Source organism: Thamnophis elegans, chromosome 1 (assembly GCF_009769535.1).
Source record: "Thamnophis elegans isolate rThaEle1 chromosome 1, rThaEle1.pri, whole genome shotgun sequence".
Taxonomy (NCBI): domain Eukaryota; kingdom Metazoa; phylum Chordata; class Lepidosauria; order Squamata; family Colubridae; genus Thamnophis; species Thamnophis elegans.
The window spans coordinates 51,867,429-51,888,571 of record NC_045541.1 but is presented as its reverse complement, the minus strand read 5'-3'; the positions used below and the strand labels follow the sequence as shown (position 1 = coordinate 51,888,571).

General features: G+C 38.3%; 1 protein-coding gene across 2 annotated transcripts in view; it reads right to left on the bottom strand.

The window, feature by feature from the left end:
* ITGB5 (integrin subunit beta 5) overlaps positions 1-21,143 on the bottom strand; it is a 91,245-nt gene that overhangs the window by 56,179 nt on the left and 13,923 nt on the right. For both annotated transcript variants that reach the window (XM_032222243.1, XM_032222232.1), the window contains 5 exons: positions 19,430-19,515; positions 15,453-15,657; positions 10,524-10,773; positions 3,453-3,621; positions 1,092-1,253 (listed from right to left, as the gene is read on the bottom strand). In XM_032222243.1, coding sequence (XP_032078134.1) covers positions 1,092-1,253; positions 3,453-3,621; positions 10,524-10,773; positions 15,453-15,657; positions 19,430-19,515 — 872 coding nt within the window. The remainder of the gene's footprint in view (positions 1-1,091; positions 1,254-3,452; positions 3,622-10,523; positions 10,774-15,452; positions 15,658-19,429; positions 19,516-21,143) is intronic.

Here is a 21,143-nt window from a genome sequence, read left to right as displayed (position 1 = left end):
GATCTAACCATACTGTTGGCTGGGGAATTCTGGAAACTGAAGTCTACACATCCTAACGTTGCTGAGACTGAGAAACATTGGTCTAATTATAACCATGGATCTTCTAGTAGGCTTTCATCCAAGCACTGAGCGGCCTCAACTTCACTTAGCTTTCCTGAGATCAGTCAAGATTGGAAAAGGGATTTTGCATCCAAATCAGGCATATTAACTTGCATTAATCATAAAATAATAAGCATTGTTTAGAGTGTCATAATATCCTTTCCAATACTGGGGGGGGGGGGGGAGGAAGGATTGTAGGAAATGCAGGAATCCAATGTGCACCATGTATTTCTATTATGTCCAGAAGGAATGAAAAGTTTTTATTTATTTATTTATTTATTTATTTATTTATTTTGTCAAGTGTGTATAAGATAATAGATATAAGTATATACCAGATTATGAATACATGAAATGGATACAAATAAATGGAGGTGTTAGGACAGGTACATTGGTGCACTTATGCACGCTTCTTTACAGACCTCTTAGGAATGAGGTCAACAGTAGACAGTCTGAGGTTAAAGTTTTGGGGGGTTTGCGAAGAAACCACAGAGACAGGTAGAACATTCCAGGCATTGATCACTGTTGCTGAAGTTGTATTTTCTGCAATCGAGTTTGGTACGGCTCACTTAAGTTTGTACCTATTGTGCGTTTGTGTATTGTTGTGGTTGAAGCCGAAGTAGTCATTGACAGGTAGAACAGTGTAGCGGATAATTTTATGTGCTATGCTTAGGTCAGACTGAAGAAGGAGGAGTTCTAAGTTGTCTAAGCCCAAAATTTCAAGTCTGGTGGCATAAGGTATTCTGTTGCGAGCAGTGGAGTGGAATTCAGATATTTAAAATATCAATGCAAGACAATTTTCTTACACATTTTCTTTCTTTTTTGTTTAAACAGCACTATATTTTAGAGTGCATAACTACGTAGACAGAAAGATATTTTGGGTCTTGAATATGTGTCCAAGCTCTGCAATGGACAAATGCACACAGAAGTAAACCGCAATTCTGAAACATCTTAGTAAAGGGAAAAAGAAAGAATATCTGGCTGTGCATTCTCACCAGCTGATTGGAAGCTGTGTATTCGTTGGCTTCATTCAAATGACACAGCCCATCATGTGGTTGCACCAAACCACCCAGCTTTCCATCCAGCGCAATGTGTGGGACATCATCAGTAGTGAAGACCAGCAAGTGCGAAGCCTCCTTCCGCCACCCAATCTCTTTCTGTATCAAAGTCAAGGTAAGAAATAGAAGTTCTGTCACACTCTTTAAAAGCTTATGCAGAAAAGGGAATGTAAGTAGACAACCCCCTCCTCCTCCTCCCCAGCGAGAACAAAATAGGTTATAAACCCAAGTCTTTAAATTCTGCAATCAGATATTCTGCACTGAAATAAAAAGGGACAGTACCAAACAAGTAAATTCATTAGCAGGATATAATTTTGAAACACTTTTGAAAAGACGAACAGCTCAATGTAATGATGCCCAGCATACCATTGCAACAAAAGAGGTCAATTATATTTCAAGAGTTCAATTCAGTGAAACCGCGAATGGTCTTCTTATTCTCTTACACCAGGGGTCTCCCAACTTGGCCACTTTAAGGCTTGTGGAATACCTCAGCCAGCATAAGGGATCCTGGGAGTTGAAGTCCACAAGTCCTAAAGCTGCCAAATTTTGAGACCCCTGTCTTAGACATTATCAGAGGCCAATGCCTGCACAGTGGGAATAATCGATGGTGGATTTTTATCCTGTACTAGTAGAACCCAGCAATTTTTTTAACAGCTAAATATCTGTTCTAAATAAACTACCGAATGTTCATCAAACAAAATGCCACAATGGATGTGAGGCTGACAGAAAAAAAGTGAAGCATGGTGTGCAAGAATCAGCCAACAGTATTGGGTTAACACAGGATAAAGAATAATGTCTCTTCACTTCAGCTAAGATGAGGAGAAATAAAGGAGGCTGGGAACTGTAGTTCAGCAACAATCGGTGAACCAAAGTTCCTACCCTGTAACAGAAAAAAACAGGCTGGGATAACTACTGGCCGGCATTTTTTCAAGGGGACTGTTGATTCAGAGCCAAACTGTTTATTTTGAAGTTAATATGGGCTGAACATACGGGAAATAAATGCTCAGCCTATATTTTCATTGGCCATTCTCAGACTGAAACCGCAGTAGATGTTAAACTATTACCGATCCCACCCAGCTCTGGAACAAAAACTGAGTACTTTATATTTTTACTTCGCAATTTTTTGGAGAGCGATATAAATGTGAAGAGAATATCAAAAAGAGGCATGAAAAACATTATTAGTAGAAAGTGCAAAAACACAGTTCAGTCTTTAGTTTCTCCTAAAAAAATCATGCACCTTCCAAGAAAGTGATAGATATATTATCATTTGATTTTACAAGCAGCAGTTTAAATTGTAATGGTCATTTTGCCAGCCAAGGAATCTCTGCCGAGCCAGCTAACAAGAGACAACTGTTCCTGAGCATTTCAGAAGCAGACCCTGTTTTGCTCAATGCAGAGGTTTTTAAAAAAAACATGAAGGGACAGCAGGCAACAGAAACAAAAACACAAGTCAAAGACATCCAACGTTACAACAGGTCCTTCACAATTAAGTCCTAATGCTACACAGCTCAGCAAAAGGCAAAGGCAAAAAGAATGCACATTTTATCAAAACCCTTGTGTGCAACCACTGTTTGAAGAAAGAGGCAAGAAGAATAACTGGTACCCAGTGCATTTTGCTTTTCTTTCATTTTATTCATTTGATTAATGTAGCTGCACAACTCACATAAGTTACTCTAGGCAGCACACAATAGGATAAATTGAAGAACAGAAAATTCGTAATATGAGATAAAAAGAACAGAATTCATAATATGAGATAAAAAATAAAAACATAGGAGCAGAGCTTCATAAACGACAAAGCTAAGACATATATCACACTCCTCGTGCCCCAAGCCCCAAACCATTTTTTTCGGCCAGTAGGGTTGGATTTACCCTAATCTCAGATGGAATTATCTTCCATATGGTGGGTGCCTTGGCAGAAAAATTCCTTCTCCCAGGCCCTGCCAGCCTTCACTCCTTAGCTGACAGCACTTGGAGCATGTCCATCCTTCAAGATGGGATAGGTAAAACAATTGTATTTCAGATACAGATAGATATTAAGAAAGGAAAACAGCAATAAATACAGAGGGAAAAATATATTTCCTCATACTGTACAACCAAAATGACATGGAAAAGCAACCCAGTGCATCCTTACTACGATGCACTTATACCATAACCACAAATATAATAAGAATTCTTGCATCAATTTCTAAAACAAAACCATGCCCATGTATCATTTTCTATTGCTAATCGTGCTGGCAATCAGCATGCCATGCAAAATTGCTTTCAATTATTATTCCCACAGAGGCCCAAATTACTTACTTCGCACACAGCAGCTTGCAAGATTGCATCTAAGCCACCCTCTGGAGCATCTCTGTTGCGGGAAACTTTCTGTTTCTGAACTTCTTCATTGAATCTATCTATTTCATCTGTGAGGGATAAAAGATGGCGGAACCCAAAGGATGGGACACAATTTGGGAACAACTTATATCTAAAAAAGAAAGAAAGAATACACATTGATGTTACAAAAACATCATAACATCTCATACATCCCTCATCAAAGCTGAAATTTAGAAATTTAGATATATCTTACTCTTTTAAAAAAATGAAGTTTCTGACTCATGGAGAACAGAATCTTTTTAAAGAATTGTTCAACATTATGGATGGATGAGAACTCCAATACATGAGGAGGTCTCTAAAGATAAAATAATCCATGCAAATAGAACCACTGAAATGACACAATACTGTATTCTCCAAAACTAAAAAAACCAATCAGTCAGAGCTAGCAACATATAGGAAAGAAAGAAACGTTAACACAATTTCATGGCTAGACTGGTTACTCATTATTACCAATATAGTAATTTTACAAAAGAAAAGTTCCTCTATTTTGTTAATCTCAACCTTCTGCAGCTTTTTGGAGAAGTCTATTTTAGTTAGAGGCAGCTGCAGAGAATGAGAACACTGTCCTTTATTTTAAAAAGGACCACACTTTTCCTGTCTCCATTAGAGGATGGAGCTGTGGTCATCCAATTGTGTATGTTCCCAAACATCCGGACATAGATGGATTCTGACAGAGAGTTGAGGGATGAAATATCTTAAATTCTCCCAACCGGCAAAGGAACTATATTCACAATAATAATAAAAATAAATATTTTAAAATTAGCTTAAGAATTTACGAGTTTCTAATGCTATATGAGGAATAGTGTGATTGACTATTGAATTAAATAATTACTTGGGACAGAAACTTCAACCTAAATAGGCCCACAAGATTAATGCACCATTTCAGTAAATGAATTCGCCTTTTATAATCTTATTTAAACTACTGTCCCCAGCCTACATGAGCGCAATATACCTAATGAAAATAGCTTGGTTTTTGTGTATGCTCATAATGTGTATGCTAACAAGATTGAAACCTTTCTTCTTTGTGATGATCAGAATAATATAAATGTTGTGGATAGATTACAAGGTTCAGGATCATTAGCTGGATCATTGCAGTAAGGAATGTTTGAGTCGTCCTTCTTTTACATAAAGCTTTACAATTTGAAAAATGCTGAGATCTACTAATAGTAATTTAAATAAACCTAATTCTCCATTTGAAAAGCAAAACTGAAAAATAATGATGGTTAAAATAAATTCGTCTTGTGTATCACCAGTTTTACACCATAAAAAATATTTTGCATTAATCTTCCTTTCTCTTACAAGTAGGCACAGGAGTCCTCAGACCTTCCACAAGACTGTAATTCTGAATCTTAGCGTACAATCTGCAGAAGAAAAGCTGGCAACTCGAAGAACCTGTTTGAGTGCTGTACTAATAATATAATATGAAGGTGCTGATTCAGCAGTTAAGCAAGATTCCACCATAAAGAAAGAGTGACTTGCTCTTCAAAGCATGCCAGAAGCTGGTCCACACCCCACCCAAGCATATACAAAACAGTTATGGAATAAACATCAGAGTCAGTCTTTTAAAATATTGCTTCAGTATCACCCTTTTGTGATGCATCCTAGGAGATGCCACAAAACATTGAATCTTTTCTTCAAGAGGAATCATTTTCTCCTGTTTCATAACGCTCAATACTTGCTACTTAAGGCAAGAGTCATCCACTGGTAGGGCCAGTCGTTCCTTGAATTATGACAGAGGATTCCAGTCAACACACCAGGATTAATTGTGATCTCCTACCAACTGTTAATGGTCCTATTGTTATTGAAGTACTTTGACCAAAACACAATGTTCCAAGAAATATTTTGCATGTTGTTTTGACGAATCAATGGCTTTCTGACTTTTTTTTTAAAGAGCTAGCCATTGTAGAAACAGAAACAGATAGGTCTTGGTCTGATCCCAGGTTGGCTCTTCTTGAACTCTCTATTTGCAAACTAAACTATTCCAGAAGCAAGTTTTAAATATAACTTGGCCAAATGAAAATATGATTTTTGTAGAAGCCTAAGAAGGAGGCGCTTAATACAATGATACAATAGCAGAGTTGGAAGGGACCTTGGAAGTCTTCTAGTCCAAACCCTGCCTAGGCAGGAAACCCTATACAGTTTCAGACAAATGGCTATCCAACATCTTCTTAAAGACTTCCAGTGTTGGGGCATTCACAACTTCTGGAGGCAAGCTGTTCCACTGATTAATTGTTCTAATTGTCAGGAAATTTCTCCTCAGTTCTTAGTTGCTTCTCTCCTTGATTAGTTTTCACCCATTGCTTCTTGTTCTACTCTCAGGTGTCTTGGAAATTAATTTGACTCCCTCTTCATTTGTGGCAACCCCTGAGATATTGGAACACTGCTATCATGTCTCCCCCAATCCTTCTTTCTATTAAACTAGACATACCCAGTTCCCGCAACCGTTCTTCATATGTTTTAGTCTCCAGTCCCCTAATCAACTTTGTTGCTCTTCTCTGCACTCTTTCTAGAGTCTCCACATCTTTTCTACACCATGGTGACCAAAACTAAATGCAGTATTCCAAGTGTGGCCTTACAAGGCATTATAAAGTGGTATTAACACTTCACGTGATCTTGATTCTATCCCTCTGTTTATGCAGCCTAGAACTGTGTTGGCTTTTTTGGTAGCTGTTGCACACTGCTGGCTCATATTTAAATGGTTGTCCACTAAGACTCCAAAATCCATTTCACAGTTACTACTGTTGAGCAAGGTACCACCTATACTGTACCTGTGCATTTCGTTTTTGTTCCCTAAATGTAGAACCTTACTCTTTTCACCATTGAATTTCATTTTATTAGATAGTGCCCAATGTTCAAGTTTGTCAAGATCCTTCTGTATCTTTAGCCTATCTTCTGGAGTGTTGGCTATTCCTGCCAGCTTAGTGTCATCTGCAAATTTGATGAGTTCCCCATTTATTCCCTCATCCAAATCATTGATGAAGATGTTGAAAAGTACTGGGCCCAAAACAGAGCCTTGGGGTACTCCACTGCATACTTCCCTCCATGAAGATGCAGTTCCATTGAGGACTACATGTTGAGTGCGGTTGGTCAGCCAGTTACAAATCCATCTGATGGTAATGCTGTCTAACCCACATTCTTCTACTTTATCTAATAGTAAATTATGTTCTATCTTATCAAATGCCTTACTGAAGTCCAAGTAAACTATATCAATGGCATTCCTCTGGTCCACTAATTTTGTCACACTATCAAAGAATGCAATAAGATTAGTCTGGCATGATCTGTTTTTGACAAACCTATGTTGGGTTTTGGCTATTATTTTGTTTGCTTCTAGGTGTTCGCTAATTCGTTGCTTGATTATCTTTTCCAGAATCTTTCCTGGTATTGAAGTCAGGCTGATAGGTCTGTAGTTTCCTGGATCTGTTTTTTTTTCCTTTTTTGAAGATGGGAACCACATCAGCTCTTTTTCAGTCTTCTGGTAGTTCCCCGGTGCTCCAGGATCTCTGAAAGATGTAGTTCAGTGGTTCTGAGATCTCGTCTGCCAGTTCCTTCAGAACCCTGGAGTATAATCTTTGGGTATAATCTTTGGGGTGTAAGCTTTGAATATCTCAGACAGTCCTCTGGTATATCTTCAAATAATTGCATTACATATAGTAGTAGAAGCATTGTTCTAATTAAAATTGGCTCAAGTTTGTTTAGGAATTTACCTCCCTGTAAACTGGTTTCTAATATGTAACATATAACCCAACCTCTTTTATTGCAAAGATGTTTTGCAATATGTAATTATCTAAACTTCCAAAATGGTTGTTGTATATGATTTATTATAGGTTGTTCCATCAGGCACAGGAGAAGAGAATATCGTAAGGCAGTGTTTCTCAATCATGGCAACTTGGAGATCTGTGGACTTCAACTCTAGGGGTTGAAATCCACAGTCAAGTTTGAGAAACATTGTCGTAAGGAAAGCTTAGAATTTCACATATGTTCTATTTATTATTTTGATATTGTCAATTCTGTTTATTTAATTGGTGGGATTGTTATTTGACTTTTTGTTTTAGGTGGGTCTTGATTGTTAGTTGCCCAAAGCCTTTGAGAATGAAATACAAAGGGAATAAGCAAATAAATAAATGTTAAAATGCAAAGGTTTTTTTTTTTAAATCTCAGAGCAGATAATCTTAGAAATCTTTTTCAGCCCCTAAAATTTTACGGTGTTGTCCTACTGTTTCAGAATTTTGACAGAAGATTCCTAAGAGCAAGGAAAACAAAACAGGCATACTGCATTGCTTTTCAGCAATACTGTGTCAAAGAAATTGTAGGATCTGGTGTCCTCTATAGCTGTGTGCATCAGTGTTCAAAGAGGATGAGCAGTGCTTAATAGCTACTGATTTGAGTGACACAAAGCAACCTTCCATGCAAAAAGCTTCAGTTCTAGAGCCAAGTATTCATTTGTTGCCCATTTCATTTCAGCAATGAGGTAGTGTCCCTTATGCCCAACCTTATTTAAAAGTGGATAAAACCTCTTTGTTATAAATAGCAAGAGTCCGTGGAAAGAGAATGCTTCAGAAATACAACAGAACTGATCCATGGGCCTACAACTAGGGTTGAAGTCTTAAACATGCTTTCTTAAGTATAAATCGTTTCAAATATACTAAGTTTACATTGCAGGACTGAGAAATTATTTTCTTAACTGGTTGCAAATCCTGAAAGCAGCTATTTCTTGCTGACGGTATAAGAATCTTTAAAGAGAGATATAACGAATCTTTAAATAGAGAGAATTTTAAAGCTTACATTAAAAGGACATACAGACATCTTAGTGAACCATTTCTTAGTGAACTAAGTTGATGAGTTCAGGTTCATTTGTCTTTTTCCTCTTCTTCAGAACCAACATTGCTGTAGAAATTCAGTTTTGGATGTGGAGCAGATAAATGATAGGTTTGCAAAGTAAATGAATAGACATTAAGCAATTAACAGCAAAAGTAAGGTACGGTGGACATATCTATAAGTAGTTATACTTCTACCAATAGGTTTGGCCATCATCTGTAAGTCTTCATCGAAGACAATAATGGGTACATAAGGTACTAGTAGAGATATGAGGCATAATTCTGTTATACAAAAGCAAGATGAGTGACAGCAGCTTGAAGGATGTGACCAATACAATACAATAGCAGAGTTGGAAGGGACCTTGGAGGTCTTCTAGTCCAACCCCCTGCCTAGGCAGGAAACCCTATACCGTTTTAGACAAATGGCTATCCAATATCTTCTTAAAGACTTCCAGTGTTGGGGCATTCACAACTTCTGGAAGCAAGCTGTTCCACTGATTAATTGTCCTAACTGTCAGGAAATTTCTCCTCAGTTCTAAGTTGCTTCTCTCCTTGATTAGTTTTCACCCATTGCTTCTTGTTCTACCCTCAGGTGCCTTGGAAAATAGTTTGACTCCCACTTTGTTGTGGCAACTCCTGAGATATTGGAACACTGCTATCATGTCTCCCCTAGTCCTTCTTTCTATTAAACTAGACATACCCAGTTCCTGCAACCATTCTTCATATGTTTTAGTCTCCAGTCCCCTAATCAAGGTACCACCTATACTGTACCTGTGCATTTCATTTTTGTTGCCTAAATATAGAACCTTACTCTTTTCACCATTGAATTTCATTTTATTAGATAGTGCCCAATGTTCAAGTTTGTCAAGATCCTTCTGTATCTTTAGCCTACCTTCTGGAGTGTTGGCTATTCCTGCCAGCTTGGTGTCATCTGCAAATTTGATGAGTTCCCCATTTATTCCCTCATCCAAATCATTGATGAAAATGTTGAAGAGTACTGGGCCCAAAACAGAGCCCTGGGGTACTCCACTGCATACTTCCCTTCATGAATATGCAGTTCCGTTGAAGACTACATGCTGAGTACGGTTGGTCCCCCAGTTACGAATCCATGACCAATCTGTGACCAATTTTCCATGTCCTTATAGTAATCTCCTGTTAATATCCACAGCTTTGCTTGTTGTTCTACTAATATTAGAATACCATTGTTCACGGATCAAAGGACCTACATTAGGAGATGTGTTACGCAGTCTTCAACTTACAACCACAATTGAGTTCAAAATTTCCATTGCTAAACAAGACAGTTGTTCAGTAGGTTTTGCCCCATTTTATGACCTTTCAAGCCACAGTTGTTAAGTGAATCACTGCAATTAGTAACACAGTTGTTAAGTGAATCTGGCTTCTCCATTGACTTTGCTTGTCAGTAAGTTGCAAAATGTGATCACGACCCCAGGATACTACAACTGTCATAAATACATGCCAGTTGCCAAGTGTCTGAATTTTGATCATGTGACCCTAGGGATGCTACAATAGTCATACACTGTCTAAACAAAACAAAAGGCGCTTTTTTCAGTGCTCTTGTAACTTTGAATGGTCACTAAATGAATGGTTTTAAGTCAAGTATCTGTACTTTTTTTAAAAAAAACCCCACAAGATTTTGAAAAAAGATTTGTTCCATAATTAGAAATCAATTCATATAAAAATTAAGATTCATACAGGATCTACTCATACAGAATTCATACAGAAATATAGAATTCTGTTAGCATCCCAGGCAGTTCTTAGAGTTATTTTATCTTCCAGGTTTCAAGCAAACGATCTCATTAGAAATATTTAACCGTCCAGGTTCCAAAGATCCATTCTTTCCTGCACAACTGATCTATATAAGAACACAGCAAAATAATATTTTTAAGAACACTATGAATCTGATTTCAACTCCCCAACATTTATTTACATTAATGTAATTTTAAAAAGTGAGATCACTCCAAGAAAGAAAAAAAATATTAATGCCAATATCAATATTCTGAATGGGGAAAAAATCCTAGAATTACCACAAATATTTATGTGTTATGCTTACTTGGAAACAATTTTGAAAACCGATGAACAAAGTTGACCAGCTGTTGCTCAATGCAATACATATATTTGGCATTTCTTGTGAAAACTGTTGCAAAAGGCTGTTGCTTACCCAGTGCAGGGGTTATTCTGGTATCTTGGGGCCGTATAGGAGAAGGGAGAAATGTTCTTGTCTACAAAAGACCCAAAACCAAGCCGGAAATTGCTGGTGAGCTTTCCCATTTCTTCAGCCAGCTTAGTTCCCAAGTTCCGAATGGTGTCCAGATCATCCTTCATGGAGAGGGAGAGATCCATCAGATAGTACAGATCTACGGGATAATCCTCTACCTGTCGCACCTGCACGTGGAAAGAAGCGGGGTCACCTGTGGAGGTAGATGATTATTGGCAAGTTAATAAGCAAAAGGAACAGGTTTTATTTTGGCCTCGGTTTGGCACAGCTCCTAACACAGAGATGTCAAACTCAAGGCCTGTGGGCCAGATCCGGCCCGCAGGTTGCTTACATCTGGCCCACAGGGCTGGCATGGAAATATCAAAGGACCAGCCTGCCGTGCCTATGCCAGCCAAAAGAGGCCACATAGGCCATTTTTGGCTGGCAGAGTGCTGCTGGAGGCCGGGGAGGGCAAAAATGAGGTACGGGGGCCCTCCGTGCGGTCTCCCCATGGCTTGTTTTAGCCAGTGCTGCAGGATGCCATCCAGGCTGAAAATGGGGCAGAGGGCTGTATGTTTTGGCCAGCTGGCTATTGCAGGAGATGTCTGTCTCTCCCCCCCCCGCTCGCCCCCCCTGCTGGCCCACGGAGAACTATAATGTTGATCCAGCCCTTGAAGAAATCCAGTTTGACACCCTTGCCCTAAAACATCCTCTTAGCTTCCCTATCGCCGGAAATAGCCACAGTGTCCTGGCTAAAATATGAACACTTCTGCACAAAGTTTCCTGTTGCAGCATAGACACCTCCAAAATCTACACTGCATTCTTTCTTTTATATGAATCTCATGTCAGTCATTCCTTCAGTTAAGGCTGCCAAAAGGGCAGCTTTCAAATGGTGGGAAAGTGAGAATAAAGAATGAAAGCAGAAGACATTCCTCAGGCATTTTTTTGCCGAAAACCTCTACAGCTGGGCTGTGGTAGACCTAGGCAGCAATTCTTTATCTAAGGTTCATACTGATTAAGGAAGCGGTGACAATCCTTTGGAATGATAGCATGTTAAATGCAGCCAGTCTCTTACACATTTATATGCAAAGCACCAACCTCTGTGTGAAGAAGATGCGTTCACACAGAAGCCTCTACTCCTCTGCTATCACTGATTGGATAAAGATACACACAAAGGCCTCTTTCTGACAAATGTTCAAATTCTGTGTTTGGGGATTTAGGGCACAGATTATATAGAAATACATTAGGGCTGCTCCAACTGATGGGTGTTATGGACCAGGAAGGCAAATAACTGAGACTATTTGAAGTTTGCTTTGCACTACCCGCCCAATGGCCTTGCCCAAAAGTTCAAACAGGGGGATGGGGAATTAGATCAACAGAATAATATGTATTAGTCATGTTAAAGACCATAGTTGGCTCCATGAGTAAAATTTTAATGCAAAAATACATCCTGGGATTTAAAACAGCAGGCAACTCCCTAAGACAGGGGTGTCAAACTCACATCGTCACAGGGATGTCATATGATGTATCAGAACTTTTTCCCCCTTCGCTAAACCAGGCAGTAGCGGGGCCAGCTTATGACGCAACCGGCCTGCGGGCTGCGAGTTTGACACCCCTGCCTTAAGACATTAATTTGCTGCTAAATTGCAATTTTTAATATAATCAAATGGAAAAAAAATTAGAGACACTGACCACCAAACCTACTTTAAATCTGAATGAATATCCAGCCCTGATAATATTATCCCAGGATGCCACTGAAAAGGCAAGATCACCCCTTGTCCCAAAGAAGACTATGAACTCCTAAATCAAAAGCAGTCTCAAGTGCAAACAATTCACACCCACACCCACAGCCTAATTAGTCAGCTATTTCTGGGGGAGAAAAAAATCAGAATAGTTAAGGAGGAAGTCAACATCCTTACATTGCAATGCATATTCTGCTGGCTTTGTAAAATATGACTTATATTAAGAGCTGTTTCTAAACAGGAACTTGGCCTGGAAACCTCAATTCCATCCTATTGCAGCTTGCATCATAAAGCCCAGGAATAAAGATGCAACAGTAAAAAATAATTTTGTCTAAGTAACAGCTGCACAACCCAAGCATGTAGCTCTGAGATTATGGTGTTTACAGTTGTAATCCTCCTCCTGTTCAGAAACCAGGACAAAGAGCTTTCATGTACTTGGGATGACATTTTTTTCAGAATTTTTCATCGATAAATGGTCATGGAGTTTCAAGCCCTTCCCAGACGAAAACAAAATAAAGCAAACAAAACAGGAAAACCAATTTCATAACTAAAGCAATCCCTGATAGCTCTAGCAGAACTGTTCTCTCCTTAAAGTATGCAAAGCTTTTGTAAATACGGTTTAGAATGACAGAAATATTTCAGTTATACGTGCACAGAAGACAATGGGGTACAAAGTGTTTCTTCCATGCGTACATATTTCCAGTTAATGATGACACTGGAAGTAAAGTGACGATGGGAGAGAAAGAGAAAAAGACCATAAAAACGTTTAATTTTTAAAAAATTGTTAAATTGTTAATCCAGGAACTAAGGCCAACTAGGGCCCTATAGACAGAGTCTGAAATGGAAGGAGGAAATAGAAGGAAAGGGACTAAATGAAAGATATGGGTGAAGACATTCATGGAAGGGACGGATAAAGAAGGTCAAGAAAAGGAGGGAGAGAACAGCACAGAAGAAGGTTACAAGGTCAGGGAAAATGGAGGTTACTTTAGGCTTGAAGTGAATGCCCTTAAGTTTTCCCTACAACTGAAAGTCAGTGCAAGGTTTGATCAAGATTTCTCATTAGCACAACCAACAAATTAATCACTGCAACATTTAGGTAGGCACAGAACGTGAAGTGTTTCTGCAGCTATACTTTCTCTAAATTCCACATTTTGTGACTTCTGCTTTTAATGCTATTTTGATTTCATTGGGTTCTCTGCTAGGAACATAATCCTCTAATTCTGTCCGTATAAGAATTTCACTTGCTGCCTAAAGATTCAGAAAGCATAAATGATTGATGTGACAGGGAGTTCAGCTGAACAAAAAGCTGTTCTCTCCCTTTCGGCACCGTGAGTTTGTTCCCATTGGACAATTATTTTGTCTTTGCAAATGTATTCTCCAGGAAAATCAGCATGCACCACACAGAGGCTGATTCCGATTGCATGAATTTACTGTGAATCAAATGTGAGTCCCTATTAATAGAGAGCTATAAAATATGGTTTTAAATCTAATTTGACTATTTTGCCCATATATTATGAACCCCTTTGTTGTCACATCTACTTTAAAAGCACCCTTATTCAGATGATGAACAGGGAAGCAACTTATAACTTTTGAAAAACATGTAACCATAACTCAGAAGTATAGTTCTTGAATGTACAGATTTAGACAAGTGAGACTGAGAGGTGACATAAATTGGCAAACACTACCTTTATTAATAGTATAAATGCATGAGAAATCACCATAAAAGATAAAATTACCTATCACTGCCCAGAAAGCTTTTTAAAGCCTAATATAAAATTACTGAATTGATGTGAAAATCCAAGGCATTTATACTTGTAGTGGGAAAGGAAAAAAACCTCAAAGGGCTTTGTGGGTTTATGCTAAGCTAGGTTTAACCCTGTTAAAGTTCTTGATAGATACACAAGGAGGGGCATCATATGAACTCGAGCTAGAAAAATAACAAATGGCTCACCCCTTAGTACATGCTTATTTGCAGAAAGAGGGGGACGCAAGGCAGAAAAACATTCGTTCTGTCTCTCATTTGATTGAATTGTTGTACAACACAAACATTCCATACAAAACTGTTTGATGAATTCAAATTTTATTTTGACTTTTGGCTACAATACCAAGTGCTTTTGAGAAAGTATGAAAATGAAAGGCCAAATATGTATAGGCCAGTGTTGAAAATCAACCAAGGTCTCCTTTCTGCCAATTAATTCCACAGTAAAATATCCAGCTTTAGTACTCTAACTTCCATCTTGGCAGGGAACTAATAATAGGGAGGTCTCTAGTTTCTAGATCAGAACTTCAAGATTCATAATGGCAAAACAATCAAAACACATTTGTTGTTTCGAGCAGTACAGGGAAGGGGAAGATATTTCTCAAGATTGGAGGGTGGGAATTCACAATTTCTGGAAGTGAGTCAGTTACGAACTTTAGGTTTCTTCAAATTTTGATCTCACATATTCAAAGTTCAAAAAGCAAATTTGATAACCCTGTAAAACAGTTGTATCACCATAGTCTATTCATTTATTTAGTTATTTATTACTATGATTTCTATGCTGTCTACTGGTGGTCTGCCAGAAAATAAGCTAGGAGTGAGAAAATTTATCAAGACAACTCTATCTTTACAAGAAACTTAAATTAGTTGGCCTAACTTGGATCACATCTTTTTAGCTATGAAATATTATCAATTTGCTCCATAATGGTTAGAAAGCCACTACAAGTATTTAACTTATGACTGGTCATTTAGCAACCATTCAAAGTTACCATGGATCCACCTTGGGATTATATACAAAGCAGATTTGAAGTTCTGATGGTCACACAGCACCCCACAGTCACATGACCAAACTTTGGGCACTGAGCAACATGGCTGTATTTATGGCAATTTTGCAGCATCTCACAGTTGTGGGGCACCAACTGGATCTTCACTGGGAATCCTTCATTGCAGCCTTCAGAATTAAAACACAAACTGTGCTACCAGCACTAGATTATGTAAATAGAAGAAGAATGAGGAGCACACACAAGGCACAACTTGCTCCCTTAATGCCAAACTGTCCAGCGTTCTTCACTCGTCTCAAAAGAGTGGAGGACCTGGGCTTCCAAATGTTGCTGAACATTAACTCCTAGTCTAAATTAAACTAAAGGATGAGAAACACTCGGTAACACTCACCAGGCCGCAGATTCAGAGAGATCTTTTGAGGCATTATTTGGATCACATCTGGATTAGTCCCACTAGAGCTCTTACTGCTCAGTGGAAGGTTTTTAACTATATTAACACTGCTTTTTGTACTCTCAAAATGCCCTGCACAACCATTGGCAATGAGATTCTCAATAAAGTCACACCTCGAAGTGATGATTTTTTTGTTGTCAAATTCCTGTAAGAGAAGAGAAGAATGGAGAAAACGTACATCAGTCTGCCCGAGAACTATCCTGATGCAAAAGAGAATTAGCAAGAAAGTCATTTCTCTCTTGTATAATTTCAGTGTGACTATTTTACAAAGGGATCATATCAGGAAACTTTTCAATGTATTCCATGTTCATGGCTTAGAACCATCCTACAGATTGGCATGAAATGCAGTGATTAGCTTGGTTGGGGATTGCAACGGCAATAGCACTTAGATCAGGGGTGGGTTCCGGCTGCCATTACTACCAGTTCGGTCGTAAAAAAAATGTGCTCCATGTGTATGCGCATTTTCATTTTAAATGATCTGAGCATGCGTACATTAAAAAACAAATAAAAATTATATATTTTATATGAAGATTGTTCTGCACATGTGCAGAACAGAAAATCAAGATGGTGCCGCCGATCATAGAACCGTGTCCACCTGAGTTACTACCTATTCGGCTGAACCGGACCGAATAGGTAGAAACCCACCTCTGACTTAGACTTATATACTGCTTCATAGTGCTTTACAGCACCCTCTAAGTGGTTTACAAAGTCAGCATATTGTCCCCAACAATCTGGGTCCTCATTTTATTGACCACCATAGGTGCCCTCGACATGAGTGATATCAAGCTGGCCATGCCTCCCTCCCCCGGGGCCCCCAAGGTCAAACACAACCCTGATGCGGCCCTCAATGAAATCAAGTTTGATATCCCTGCTGTTGAAAGATGCTCTTGGTTTGGTGTTTTGCTGAGGCACGGAGAGAATGAACCATCCGAAGATGAACCATAGCCAGATGAAATGCCCTTTTTCTGCAGAATGGCTCTTTCTGATCAGGTGCTACCTATTGGATGAAGTGTCGTTTCCCCTGAATGGGCGGGGATTGGGGTTATCCTAGATTCATGCTTCACAGACAGCAGGTAGAATTTGTGACTGATGGTCACTCTTGCTTAGCTCTGGCTGCTTATTGTTTTTTGTGCTAACTGCATTTTATTTAGCTATCTTATTTTCATGTTATTGTCCTTGGGTATTGTTTTATGTTTTCTATATAATGCACTGCCTGGGAACATTTGATGTCTGGTAGTCTAAAAATACAGATAAATAGGTAACTGAGTCATTGTGCAACATTCTTTCATGCAATGCCTTCTCTAGAGCCCAGTTCAACCTTGAAAAAGTACAAATTGCTATATGTTTTAATTAAGAAAAATAAATATCAGGCTGCCTGAAAATTTCCCACTGCAATTTCAACATATCTCTATTTTGCCAGTTTAGGAAAGGGTAGTTAAGAGAAACATCCACAGATATAATTCCTCATCTTTATTTTCCTGTAGACCCTGGAGATACAGATTTGGTAGAGTTTTGAAGGTCGTTGCACGTCTCTTTTTGATTTTAAACTTTAAGCGGCTCAATAACAAAGCATTTTTAACTTTATTCATATCAGACAAGGCTATTTCGCAATCTGAAGAACCACGAAAGTAAAATAGCTCTACCAAATTTAGCTAATCCATAATATGAGCTAGAAGTGTACATTGTCTATTGATTTTTCCATCTATCTATAAATTACAAAGAGAGACAGGGCACCCATCACACACTGAGTACTCCTTTCCACCTCTTCCAGCACAATTTTTAAAAACACAATAAGCACTGCATTAATCTCCGCTCTTGAATTTTCTGATTTAAACTCATCATTTTGTAATAAAAAAAATTCAGCTTTAAAATTACTTATTTACTTTAATCATTTTTCTTGGAATGTCATTCCTTTTTTCACATCTTAGCCTCAAGGGATGCATATCACCAAAGCATGGCATTGCCATATACCACATCTGTTTTTTCTCTGAAATCAGAAATATAAGGGAAGCTTTCATTTCTTTTTTTTCTAAAAAGGCCTCCAGAACCAAGGATCTCAGATGAAGTATGTTTTTCATCAAAATACCATCTAATTATTTCATGAAATACTGGTATAACCTGTTAGAGCCTAAGCTTCATAAGCTCATTAGCCTTTGTTAGAACTGGTTTTTAAAAAAGTTCTATCATTAGATCAAAATTATATAGGTATAATTATATTGGTAACTGGTAAATTGGTAAAATCATATAACATAATTGTCTAACTATATTGGTAAATGTTCTTGAATAGGAATACCTAAAATTTCTTCTTTTTCCTTTCTCCCCAAAAAGTATTCCTTCTGAATTGTAGATTAAAGAGCGTAAGAATCTCTGCATGTGCAGTAGAGGTAGTCCTCAACTTACGACCACAATTGAGCCCAAAATTTATGTTGCTAAGTGAGAAATTTGTTAAGTGAATTTTGCCCCATTTTCGATTTTTCTTGCCACATTTGTTAAGTGAATCACTGCAGTTGTTAAATTAGTCACACGGTTATTAAGTGAATCTGGCTTCCCCATTGACTTTGCTTGTGAGAAGTTCGCAAAAGGTGATCACATGACCTCAGGACACCACAACCGTCATAAATGTAAATCAGGTGTCAAGCATCTGAATGTAAATCACGTGATCATGGGGATGTTGTAATGGTCATGTGTGTAAAAAATGGCCCTAAGTCACTTTTTTCAGTACCGTTGTAACTTCAGATGGTCACTAAATGAACTGTTGTAAATCGAGAACTACCTGTATTATTAAGCACCTAGCTTTTGAAACATATTCAGAAAATCATAAACATGCCAAAAGGTGATTAGACTATGAGTCTCTTACATCTTCATAAAGTCATGTATTCTGATGGCACCATTTCAAATGAAACTTTTTGGAAAGCAGAGAAAAACAAAAACCCATTATCCAGAAAGTTTTTCTTTGCTACAAATGAAAGGAAGATTAATTGATGCAGAACTCTGCCCCTGGGTTAGATATTTCCATTCAGCAACTTGTGGAAATTGTATCCTAGAAACTTGGATGCTAGATGCAAATTTTAAAACCCAAACTTTATTCCACAAAAATCCAAACTTCATGAGACATTTTTATGAATAAAAGTATATAATTTTGTGGGATACAGTATCTTAATTTTTCCTCTGCATAATGAGTACTTGAGTTAAAATGAGGTGAAGACATTTAGAATGTCTCCTACAACTGTTCATAGCTAGTATAAGATAGTCAACTTTTCCAGCCTAGCTCAAAAGCCTTGCTGTTATTGGCAGTGGCATCATTCAAAGAGGATGTTTAAATGAAAAACTACTGTAGGCTTCAGGAATTATTTCATATAAAACAGCCCTTTAACCTCTAGTCAAGTTTGAAAAGTCTTCACAACTGATTTGACTATGCTTCACCATGAACTACTGATGATTTTTCCCAAAAGAGCAGCCACAACAATCTCTGTATAAATATTTGTGTTGGCAGGGCTATTCAAAACACTTGCATTTTCTGTGCCAAGAAAATAATATAAATTCATTTTAATATGACTGTATCCTCACCAATATTTTCTGCCTTTTAGATGTCCCCACACTAGTGGCTCACTTGTCTTAAACATTAGCTGCTTACAAGGGGGCTCCAAGCCAAAGGTTTGGAGGAAGCCAATATTCTCCTAGGCTGGTAATGTCAAATTTATGGCACGTATGCCACAGACCTCTCCGCGGCCAAATGAGCCAAGCCAGAGCCAAAATAACATTTAAAAAGTCAGGCATCTTAGCTTAAGGAACAAGATGTATCTACCCTACGATGTTTTTCTTTAAGGGTGAAAACTTGGCGGGGGTGGGGGAAATCTGAGGTTAGAAATACCCAGGATGCAATTTACTTTGTTGGGGAGAAAGAAAGGGGAACGTACCTCTTTAAAGCACCAAGCACACTTGGGATGAATGAGCAAGCATTCTTCACAGGAGGTAGCATTGCCGCTTGAACAAACACTGAGACCTTTAAAGAAAACAAAGAAAAACTGAAAGAAAGCCCATGAAAAAAAAAAATGAAGATTTTAAATGCTCCTGCCCTGGAACAAAAGTAACCTATCAACATCACGTACAAGTTTTACTTCGCAACAGAGGAGATAAATTTATCTTCTCCAAAGTTCAAAGGTGGCTAAATAACAGCAATAATAAGAAAAAATAAAAGATACGTGAATGGAAACATTAAATATATATTACAGATAGTGCTTGATTTACAACCACAATTTAGCCCAAAATTTCTGTTGCTAAATGAAACTTTTGGTTAAGTGAGTTTTGCCCCATTGTACAACCTTGTTGTCAAGTGAAACACTGCAGTTAACATTTAGTTAACAGGGCTGTGAAGTCAATGAAGCTTCCCCATTGACTTTGTGAGAAGGTCGCAAAAGGTAAACACATGACCCTGGGTCATAGCAATTGTCGTAAATAGGAGTCAGTTGCCAGGTGTCTGACCTCAGGATGCTACCACCGTCATAAATGTGAATCAGATGTCAAGTATCCGAATATAAATCACCTGACTATGGGGATGCTGCGATGGTCATAAGTGTGAAAAATGGTCAAAAGTCACTTTTTTCACTACCGTTGTAACTTTGGTCACTAAATGAACTGTTGTAAGTCAAGGACTATCTGTATTTTACAAGTTAAATAGCATGTAATGGCCTTTTTTATCCACTATCTGAATAACAATGCCTATAAAATAAAGAATAAGGATAAAGATAAGCTTGAGCTCCTTAGGCAGGACATTTCAAAGTCTGAGGACTGTAACCAGGAAGGCATTTCATTATATACTTCAAGCAGGGATGGACAAAAGGAAGATGCAGTCACTCAAATATTCTTAGCTAGCTAACTCGTATGTGGCCTACCAAGTTGACTGCTTAAAGAGATATTTTTTAATACCAGGTGCAAAACAGCAAGCTGTATGTAGCAAATTCTATTTATTTGTTTGTTTATTTATAGCCATTTCTTTGGGCTCTTCAAATACTCCATTGTGTTCATAGAGAACATGCTAGTCAGTGGTGGGTTCCTACCGGTTTGTACCGGTTCAACCGAACCGGTAGTAGTTTGGCGGCCTGGGTTGCTGGAAACAGAAGTGACCCAGACCTGCCACACCCTCGAACCGGTTCTCTGGGTGGTGCCATAGGCGCCACCATTTTCTTTTTGGCTTCTGCGCATGCACAAAACAATTTTTATTGTACTGCGCATGCATGTGCCACATAGCAACCAGCGAACCGGCAGTAGTGAGTGCCGGAATCCACTTCTGATGCTGGTTAACCTTCTGACAAATGGAATTTTTAATTAATTATGTCTATCTAGCAAACACCCAATTTGTGCAAAGATACAATCAAATTGCAGTGATTTGGTCAGCCATCAAATCCTTAATAATATTCCAAATGTATTCCTAAACCCTAAAAGGAAGTCTATCTCTGGGCTGAAGCCTTGGCAGACTGATAAAGGAGAAGCAGCCTTTCAAACCTCTGGGTTTTAAGACACAATGTAGCCATTCCAAGTTATTGTGCAATCTTTTTATACTTAAAATAAATCCATCATATTCACAGGGCAACACACTAGATTCTAGTAAGAAACATTGTATTACATACACAG